At 33.5% G+C, this 10,501-nt stretch overlaps 1 protein-coding gene across 2 annotated transcripts; it reads left to right on the plus strand.

Annotated features, from left to right (window-relative positions):
- The first annotated feature begins 2,054 nt into the window (after positions 1-2,054).
- Positions 2,055-4,524, plus strand: LOC138141343 (peptide transporter family 1-like). Of its 2 annotated transcripts, none has more exons than XM_069062051.1 (8): positions 2,055-2,129; positions 2,184-2,262; positions 2,321-2,836; positions 2,888-2,970; positions 3,020-3,765; positions 3,812-4,028; positions 4,097-4,333; positions 4,388-4,524. In XM_069062051.1, the coding sequence occupies exons 1-8, from the start codon at positions 2,115-2,117 to the stop codon at positions 4,505-4,507; spliced, it is 2,013 nt and encodes a 670-aa protein (XP_068918152.1). In that variant the 5' UTR covers positions 2,055-2,114; the 3' UTR covers positions 4,508-4,524. The 2 variants fall into 2 exon arrangements, with proteins under 2 accessions (XP_068918152.1, XP_068918153.1); XM_069062052.1 differs by having other exon boundaries at positions 2,321-2,821.
- Positions 4,525-10,501: the final 5,977 nt, after the last annotated feature.

Here is a 10,501-nt window from a genome sequence, read left to right on the forward strand (position 1 = left end):
ACATGTAAAGTTCTAAGTAACGGTCTTGCATGGTAATTAAGATTTATAAAAACCCATTTTATCTTTAAATATGGAATTTCCAAACCGAAAATGAAACAAGGCAATTTTGAGTTGGTTGGTGTTCGACTGTCAGTTATTACGATTAACTTCAAATTAAATCGTCAATTGATTTTTCAGTTTTCTTGAAAGTAATGAATTCTTCTGAGGTAACAAAGCATTAATAATGAAGAAACTGTATACAGTTTTCACAATTTGAGATTCTAAAATGAAAAAGATTTTGTTCAGAAAGGCTAATTTCCTGATTACATCATTGTAAAAACAAATTTTTTATATAACGCAAATATTTGGTGATTCAAAATGATTGTGGCCAAGTATGGCAACTATGTACAAAAATTTATGTGGCAACTGTGTGGATGAGGTAGAGTTGTCATCTGTATGACATTTCATAAGCGTGCATTTGATTTTTTTGATATCATTACACACTGATTTGACAGTTTTCAAAATTGCCCGACTATAAATTGTCAAAGAAATATCAACTTCACCCTACCCACACAGTTGCCACATAAATTTTCGTACATAGTTGCCATTCTTGGCCACAATCATTTTGAATCACTCAATAGGTGTCCATTTCGTGTCACAATATGGCGATACCTACGAAACTGTGTTGCTATGACACGTCCCTTTTGACAGTAAAACCTGTCATTAATTTTATAAGAAAAAATAGTAGTTTATTTGACGAATTCTTGTGTAAATTGGGTTTTTGGTTAAAAAAGCCCAATTGACACACCAACGAGTTGAATACAACGTTTTTTTGTTCGACGAGCACCTTAAAGGCTCCAAATCGCTTAAAATCTTTAAAATTAGCTTGACGTTTCGTTTTGACAAGTGGTGACATTTATCAAAATCCGTTCACATAGGAGAAAATTCTCAAATTCTGACGGTGTCGAACAAAAAATTACAATAATGGAAAATGTAGACGAACTTGAGCGACAAAGACGTAGGCGGGAACACAGAAGCCAAGAAGAAAGAGATATCGAAAATGAGGGTAGAATTTTAATATTTTATTGATTTTAGTGCGTAAGCACGGGCCATTCCACTGGTCTGTATAAAACATCTAATTAAGATTTATAAATAGTATATTTCAAACCAAGGTGAGAAAGTGCTTTCTTGCAGACCGCAGGCAAAGATTATAAACCGAGCCGTAGGCGAGGTTTGTAAGTGCCTAAGGTCTGCAAGGGCACTTTCTTAACAAGGTTTGAATACTATTTTTTCCCTACCGGCACAACTTCGTTGAAAAAGTCAAAAAAGATGGTTATATTCCTGATTAAAACGAAAATTTTGAGAATTGAATAGTAGGCTGTGTTATTTGTTTAATTAACTTGTCATCGCATTTGAAGATTTGACGTTTGTTCGAAAATTTGATATAAACAGGGTAAAGTAATCTACCTACCTAGCTTATCTGTTTATTTTCCAGATTATATGATTGATCTACCAACTTGCTTTATTGAATTGGCTTTCATTTATCAATAACTTATTTCACTTTTGACATTTGTATTTTGGTACAGTTTTACCGTAAACATTTCATGATTAACTTTCTTACCTTAGCGAGAAAGTTGAATTTTCTCACCTCAAATGAGGTATCCACAGCACTAACCGATAGGGAAAAATAGTAGATTACATACCGAGGTGGGAAGTGTTTCATTCCTATCGAGAGCTAAGATAGTTTACCAAGGCGTAGCCGAGGTGAACTAATGCTAGAGACAGGAATGAAACACATTCCCACCGAGGTTTGTATACTACAATTTTATTCGGAATCATTACATTTTTAGCAAATAAACAATTAATTTGATGCAGTTTTATTTGTTCTGTTTTTCGACTTTCAGTAAGTACGCCACTGGAAAAACCTTATAATAGGGCGGAAAGTGACCTATTACTGACCAAAAGAGGGAAGTAAAGATAAAAAGGAATGATTAACTTTCCGCCCTCGTATAAGGTTAGAAATGTGCATATTACAATATGATTCCGAATAAACACGTTTTATCTTTGAATATGGAATTTGGATTAACTTCAAATTAAATAGTCAATAATTTATTTTTCAGTTTTCTTTAAAGAAAATGAATTCTTCTGAGGTAACAAGGCATGAATAATAAAGAAACAGCAAATAGTTTTCACGATTTTTGCAGGAAACAAAATTTCCAAAACAAATATCTCTGATACTTGTATCGGTGTTGTTTGACAGATTCACTTATTACGGATCTAAAAGTAAAAGGAATACATGCATGTACATTACAGTTGATAGTGTGTTATAATTTGATTTCAGGTGTTTTAGTTAATTATGCAAAGTACGTTATTGGCTATTCAGATGACGCAGCGCAAATGATGTATCATGCCTTGGTGAGCTTAAGCTATACATTTCCACTGCTTGGAGCAATTTTTGGTGACTGTTGGGTTGGAAAATATATAACAATTATTTGTGCCGTGGTTGTTTACTTTTGTGGAATATTAACTGTATCATTGTTTTCTATTGAAAGCTTTTCTGTTTCTTCATCAGCTTTGTACATGATAGGATTTATTTTAATGGCTGCAGGAAATGGAATTATGAAACCTTGTATAACAACTTTCGGGGGTGACCAGTTTATTTTACCTCAACAAAAGAAGACTTTGCACATATTCTATTATTCCCTTTATTTTTTCATAAATCTTGGAGCTTCTACTGGAACACTTGTTTTTCCAGAAATTGCAAGAATGCAGTGTTATGGACACCGCAACTGTTATTCTGTGGGTTTCGGACTTGGTACATTACTCGTAGCGGCTATTTTCGGTAGGGGTTCTTTATGTATTAATATGTATTACATACATATTACACTTTACATCGGCTTCATTTCAGTTATCTGTTTCTTCGGCAAACGTCACTTCACAATTTTGAAACCTGCAAATAACATTTTGATCCATTGGTTCAGCTGCGTGGGGGTAAAAACCGTTGTTGTTTGCAATTCATCCTTGACACAAATTCTTTCAGTACGCTATTATACAGAAAAAAAACGCTACAGAAAATGTTCACAACTGGTTGGACCGCTCCGAAGAAAAATATGGAAGAGAACTTGTTCGTGACATAAAAACCAGTTTCAGAATGCTATCTGTTTACCTTCCTCTAATATTTGATTGGGCACTTGACGTGTTATGGGTCAGGGCGTGGATCTTACAGGGTAGTTTTATGGATGATGAACTTGGCAATGGCTACAACATTCGGCCCACCCAGATGTTAGTCTCAAATCCTGTTCTATTATTAATTTTGATTCCCTTATTTTGTTTGGTCGTTTATCCTGTATGTGCCAGATATAATTTAATCACTACACCTCTTCAACGGATGGGATGCGGAGGAATGTTTATTGGAGTATCTTTCTTGATAGCCGGTATTCTGTCTTTAATCATAGAATCAAACGTTCCAATTTTACCATCGAAAGGAGAATGTCATTTAAGAATTTATAATCCGCTCAATTGTACCATCAAACTTAGTGCTCCACCATACGTACATAATCTTCAACTCGAGTCGATGGGATACAAATTCATAAATGTTTCTAAAGTGTACGATATAAATATTGTAAATTACCAATTATCTGGCTGTGAAAACTTAATATCAGTCACATCAGATTCTGATTTTACTGTTGTTGAAGGGGAAACTATAGGTTATTTCCTGTCTACTAGAAATTTGATTCAATACACAGACTCAATACAGAGGCAGTCACTTGGATATCCCAATACCAGGTCAGTCGCACCTGATTATTTATATCAATAAACGAACATATTTTAGGATGTTGGTAGGAAACCCCAAAGAGGGACCAGATACACTGACTTACAAGTTGAAAAAGCAGGTTTCGAGAAAAACTCCACGAAAGACTAATGATTTTTCTCTGTTCACCGTGGAACCTGGCATTTTCTTGATAGGGGAGAATGAATCGACAGAAGTAAAATTTCACAGAGGAGGAACTTATACAATATTAATATTTTTCGAAAATGGCAAAATAAAGGTAAAGCCATATCGCTCAGTTTAAATCACTCTAAGTAAAAATTGAAATTATCGGTAAGGGCATTTTAGGAAATAAGAAGATATGAAATTACGCAACAAAGTAAACTGCACATATTCTGGCAATTACCACAGTATTTGCTTTTTGCAATAGGGGAAGTCATGTTGGGCCCCACCGCTTTAGAATTTGCCTACACCCAAGCACCAGTTTCTATGAAAACTACAATGACTGCTGTCTGGTTCCTAGTGAAGTCTTTTGGTAATGCCTTAGTTGTTATTTTTCGTCTGATACATGCATTCAAGAAGCAGGTCACATATTTCACAGGCTATTTTCATATTCATTTTTATATTTGAATGTTTCAGTCAAACGAATTGTTTTTATTTGGTGGAGCAATGTTGTTCGCTACTACCCTATTTGTGCTTTCAGCCAAGAAGTACAAATATGTCGAGAATTATAATAACGAAGAAACTGATTTAAAATAAAAAAAAAATAAAACATTTTTTCAATGTGAGATGTATTACCCCTTTGATCAGTTTCAAATACACTGTTCCCAGAAATTAACGCAACACTGGAAAATGTGAAAATTTATAGTTGCAAATAAATCACAACAAATCAGTTCTTATTCGGGGGTGTTTTAAATTGCAATAAGAATTTTATAAAAAAATAAAATATATTCAATAATTAAAAAAAAAGAAAACTTGTCACAACTGCCTCTACAAAATAAACTAGAGAAAATGGCTATTTCCACCTCTTCTATCATGAATGACGGCTTCACACCGTCTCCCCATGCTGCTAATAGTGGACAGGACATATGAAGAGCCCGGACTCGTCGCCGCATCATGTTCCACACAATCTCTATCGGATTAAGGTCCGGACTCCTTGCTGGCCATTGCACAGAAGCAATACCGACTTTTTCCAGATACTCGGACACAATTCTGGCACTGTGCGGTCTTGCATTATTATGCTGGAGGATGAAATGAAATTATCCCCGATAAATTGGGCAAATGGTACCACATATTGTTTCAGGATATCTATTACATAAACTGTGCTTCTGGGAAAAACATGCAAATCGGTACGAGCCGTAGAACATACACCACCCCAAACAATAGAGAGTTTTCGCCACAGACAATTAAACATAGTAGACTAAGACTGTCTAGATCTATTCAAATTTCAGCGACGCGCAATACTAGCGACGCGCTAACGTAGGGCCGAACTAGGTGTATAATAAGTTGCATATTCCTCAATTATTGCAATCAAATGTATAATAAGTTGCATACGGACATATTTTTTTGTTTTTATTTACCTATTTTTCATATTATGGTTTTATTTATTAAAAAAAAAAAAAAAACAAAGACAAACAATTATCCAAACATTTTATTTCATTATTTTTAGTTCTCTTATAAAGTTTTTTATTTTGAAATTGTTTTTCGCTTATAACGATCCATGTAATAGATTAACTTTTCTCTGAGATTGAGTTCACAAATTTGGTACGTTGAAAAACCTATAACACTTTGCCTGATAATTTTGATGAATGTGCACGTTCTGGGACAACTTCAAGATCAGGAATCACAACTTCTGTAATTAAAATCTTCGAATTGTCTGTAAGAACTGTTATTTTGTGACACTGTGAATTTGAACGAAAAACTGATGGGAATGGCACGGCACACCTACAAAATATAGTTTTTTGAGAACTTGTAAAATAATTTTCTGAAAAGTGGTCTTGCGAAATGAGTGAATTTTGTAATTTTGAAGGAAGTATTCCAGAAGTATCTAAAACCATTATCCAGCTTTTTTCAATTCTGAAAATAACATTTTTTGTAATAACTTTTTTTTCGAAAGTATTACTTACCGAATACAAACTTTTTGGTGAAAAACTATTCAAACAAGTTAATCAGGCTTCGACATCGCAGGTAGAAGAGGCTCGGGACAAGTACGAAAGTCGTTTTGGATTATTTTATAATTTTTATCATAACGAAATTGATTAGCAAATTTTTGACAATGATTAATAAAGATTTTTGAAACTAACACTAACTGTGATATAGGGTACACCATCTTTATCAACTTCACCGGCATCTATTGCTAGAGCACGCTCTTCCGCACCTGCCGCCAACATTTCCTCCAAAGCTACTTTTTCTGTTGTGTCCAAAATTTTTTCTTCCGCTCGCAAATATGTCTTTCGACTAAACACTGGAATGTCTAAGGCTGCACAAAATTCTGTGAGTTGCGTATATCCTGCACCAATGGCAACTGTACCACAAACAGCAGCTTCGTTCACTTGGATATTGATATTTTCTTTTTCCGTACTAAAAGTTCCCACAATACCGCACATATTACATTTATATTTAAAAATACTTTTAAATCCTAAATGTTTTTCGTTAATAATATCAATATTAGAAAAAGCACATCCATAAATTTTGTGATTTATATTTTTCAAAGCTGATAGTAAATGACCTATGTCAACAACCCTCCGACCTCCCGGAACAAAACTTTCTTTTGGATTATTATCTTGTTCAATAAGAAAAACTTCATCGTCCGAACTACTAAAATCACGAGCAATAATATTTTCGTGGCGCTGACTATCACGTTGGGAACCTATTCTTTGTTTTTTCCACAAATCGCGTGCCCCTTGTTTTCTACTCTTTCGTTTTTTCGAAACAGATAATTTACTATTATTCCCCATTTTGTCAAAAAAGATGAATGCTAAATATTATCTACTCCTAAACAATAAACCGACTAAAACTAACTTTAAAACGAAACTGTATTAAATTACTAAAAAAAAAACTTACCACTAATATACACTAATAGTACCTACTACACTAAATTTAAATTAAAAAACCTATATTAAAAAAAATATAGTTTAAAATATTGCGGGCTACAGCAGATAACTTCGACAGAAGCAAAGCAAGTATCTCGTATTTGTCAATCAACTTCAGATGAAGAGAGTCACAAATCAAATGGTAAAATATTTTGGAAATTTTGTATAAACTGACTGACTGACCCCCACCACATATTAATAATCAGTAAGCATTTTCTTAGAAGGTATCAAAGCGTATACCCTCAAGACAACTTGCAGAATATAATCTCCAGTGGTTTCTAAGCCAGCAATTACTGGAAATATCTGGATTCATACGACCATAATGGACCCTATTAAAACCCTCGAAGATTATCAATATTTTTCTGTAAATAGTCAAGTAACTTCTTAGTGCACAGGACAAAATGCAAAACTTGACGAACAAATAATATATTTTTTTACCTACAATATGAAAGATTCAGGTATAATAAAGTGAAACGACCCTTCCAAATGTTTCTCAAAAAAATTGCAGGTAAACAAGAAGGTAGAGAATATCGACATACTGTTATTAGTAATTACTTACTACAATTTTTTCAGATAATCAACTTATCAACTGTCATTATACTCTAAATAATGTAAGAAGTCCCACGGCAAAAATATGGATTAATGGACATTTACGGTAACGACTTAAAAATTTAAAGTAGGAACATTCAAAACTACTTTATTTGACATCCACATTTCATTTCTGTTACAAATTGAAACTTTTATTAACTCAATATTTTGATTTTTAATGAAATTACACATGCATCAGCGCCACTATCACGTTTGACAACACTTCTTATATTATTTAGAGTATAATTTATTTTTTTTTTAATTTTAATAAAAATATGTTTTTATCTTATCCTTATCTAAATGAATAAAAATCCGAATTGACTTAATTTTAAAATATTAACAATGCAAAATTATAACTATTTTTTAGTATTTGGCTCACCTCTCTGAAGTCTAGGATCCCCTAATTCGGGAAGAAAGTCCCAAAATAAAATGTTTCTAAGCATTTTCCTTTTCCAATTTCATGCCAGAATCTATTATCTCTTTAAATTATGAAATATTTTAAATCAGAACTGATTTTTTCTTTGGTAGGAGTATAAACAACGAAGTAACAAGTATCACGATTGGTGATATTTGTGATCCTTGTACCTAATAACGGGTGACTATTAAAATTTTCACTTAGGGTTGGCTATGGATCATTCTTTGTTTCCCGTTGCACCTTAGACACTGACAAGTTTGACATTTCAATAAATGTTTTTCTCTTAATTTGGTTATGTTTCAATTGTACTGACTGACATTTGTCGTTCGTTCTTCCGTGTGTCTAAAGTAACAGAAAAAATAAAAACTCGTTCAAAGCCAACTCCAAGTGAAAATTTTAATAGTCACCCGTTATGTATATGTTGTTCACGTTGAGTTGACAATTTAAAGGTCAAATAATTTTATTTTTTGGCTCTGTAATTATGTTTTGTAAATAGTGACATGCAGGTAAACACCGTTCACGTTGAATTGAACATTGCTAAATTGCATTATGTTGGTTAGCTACATGTCACTATTTACAAAACATAATTACAGAGCCAAAAAATTAAATTATTTGACATTGAGATTGTTAACTCAACGTCAACAACGTTTAATAATACGGATGCAATGTTTTTAATTTCATATGGTTTTCATGATCCATCGTTAAATAAATCATTAATCTTATTTTTGATACCTTCTTCAATTATTACTTCACGTGGGGGAAATGGGTACTTTATTTCAAGAATTGCATCCGAATTTATTAATCCATGTCTTTGCTAAAAATGATTTATATTTATCAATAAACATGGCACAACTTTTAACATTCAACCCGATAATGTGCTCCAATTTTTCGCTTTGTTTTCTAGTGTCGGTATTCCGAAATAATGGTTTATGGGATAACGGGAACGGGTTTGTCGGCCGTGGCCTGTGTCGGCATTTCTACCTGACAGAAAATGCATGCATTTTATGACCATAACTTCTGCTCGAAGGACCCCCGGCAAATTGATTGACACCCGTCAAAATTTACAGAGTATACAACCCACTTTCGAAACTGGAATTTTATTTTACTCCACTGGAGCCTTTTGCGGCCACGGAACAGTTTACATTATTTTTCTATTGTAATTTTCTAAAAAATAATTGGCGTAGTGTTATCAATTAACCGAAGGTTGCAAATAGCTATTAAGAACCACAATTAAAAATTGTTTATTTTTTTTTTCAATTAGCTAGGGACCACATGATAACTTTTAATACATCATTAGATTCAGAAAAAAAAAGCTCTACCAGACTGAGCCTAAAAAATTACATGTGTCCATAAAAAAAAAGTTGACTATCGTTAGCCATTGAAAATAACGCCAAAAAAAAATATATTTTATGACTGCTTCGTAGCGCATGGTTGAGGCATTTTTTATCAAACAGCCTGTATTACTCCTTTTATCAATTTCAAATACAGCGTATCCAAAAATTCGCGCACTAACTACTTACTATACTTATACAGGGTGGTCCCGATATAACCTGCCAGAAGAAATCCTATAATAGGTGACGATGAGTAGAACTCATACACAAAAAATGTTTCTAATAAAAGTCTTTTCGTTTTCGAGATAAAAATAATGGAAAATTTGGTCAAAATTTGCTGTACGCTAATGAGTTAATCGGTTTTAAAAAGGTAATTCTGGTTACTTGGCTGCAATTTCTTTAGCAACGGTACCTGTAACACCTATGACATTTGTCAAGTTTAATTTTAAATTTGCGAATCCTTCAAAAAGTTATGAAATTCACAAAACAAGAATACGCCGATTTGCATTTCCTCTATGGCGAAACACGTGGTAATTCAAGACCGGCAAGGCGACCATACGGCGAGCGTTTTCCTGAAGTAGTCCTTCGGTCCCGTTGTACTTTTGTGGAACTACATCTGCATTTATGTGAGGTTGGGTCTGACTGATTCCAATACGATGGTGTCCCCGATCCTCCATTTAACCCCTCTGGATTTTAATTTTTGGGGACACACGAACGATTTGGTATACGAAGTTGAAATAAATGCAAAAGGCCAACTCCAGAAACGCGTAACAGATGCCGCGAACCAGATTCGTAAAAACCCAGAAATGCTGAATTCTGTTTATGAAAATTGGTACCGACGTACTCAAATGTGCTTAAATGCCAACGGAAGGCACAGAACATTTATTATAAAATAATTTTTCTAGTCTAGTTTACCTTTCATTAGTTAGTAGATATTCTCAGTTAGAGTTGAAAGTACGAATATGTAAAGTGAAAATAAATTTATTCAATACATACATTATTTTGGCTATTTAACCACAATTAAGACGATACTCTTATTACAGTTCTTCCACAATTTTGCACACACTACCTCTACTTTATTTATTACTCATTCATCTCAGTCCACAAAATCAGCTTTTGTACCTAAATAAGCTGGTGAATTAACGCACACAGTGTACAGCGTTTTCAATAAATGTCATTAATTTGATTTAGTTTGTCAGATTTGAGATTTGTCATAAACGATTCAGGTACCTATGTTGCTTAGATACTGTCATCCTTACAAACACCAACAATTAATTCCTGAGTAGGTACGTAATTTTGTGGTCAGCAGCGTCGAATGCGTGTGGAT

Source organism: Tenebrio molitor, chromosome 1 (genome assembly GCF_963966145.1).
Source record: "Tenebrio molitor chromosome 1, icTenMoli1.1, whole genome shotgun sequence".
Classification (NCBI taxonomy): domain Eukaryota; kingdom Metazoa; phylum Arthropoda; class Insecta; order Coleoptera; family Tenebrionidae; genus Tenebrio; species Tenebrio molitor.

What these genes read in the sequence shown, in the direction of transcription:
- LOC138141343 (XM_069062051.1), top strand. An exon ending in TTTCGGTAGGGGTTCTTTAT is followed by an intron (nt 2,837 to 2,887) that starts GTATTAATATGT and finishes GCTTCATTTCAG; the next exon opens with TTATCTGTTTCTTCGGCAAA. An exon ending in TACATGCATTCAAGAAGCAG is followed by an intron (nt 4,334 to 4,387) that starts GTCACATATTTC and finishes TGAATGTTTCAG; the next exon opens with TCAAACGAATTGTTTTTATT.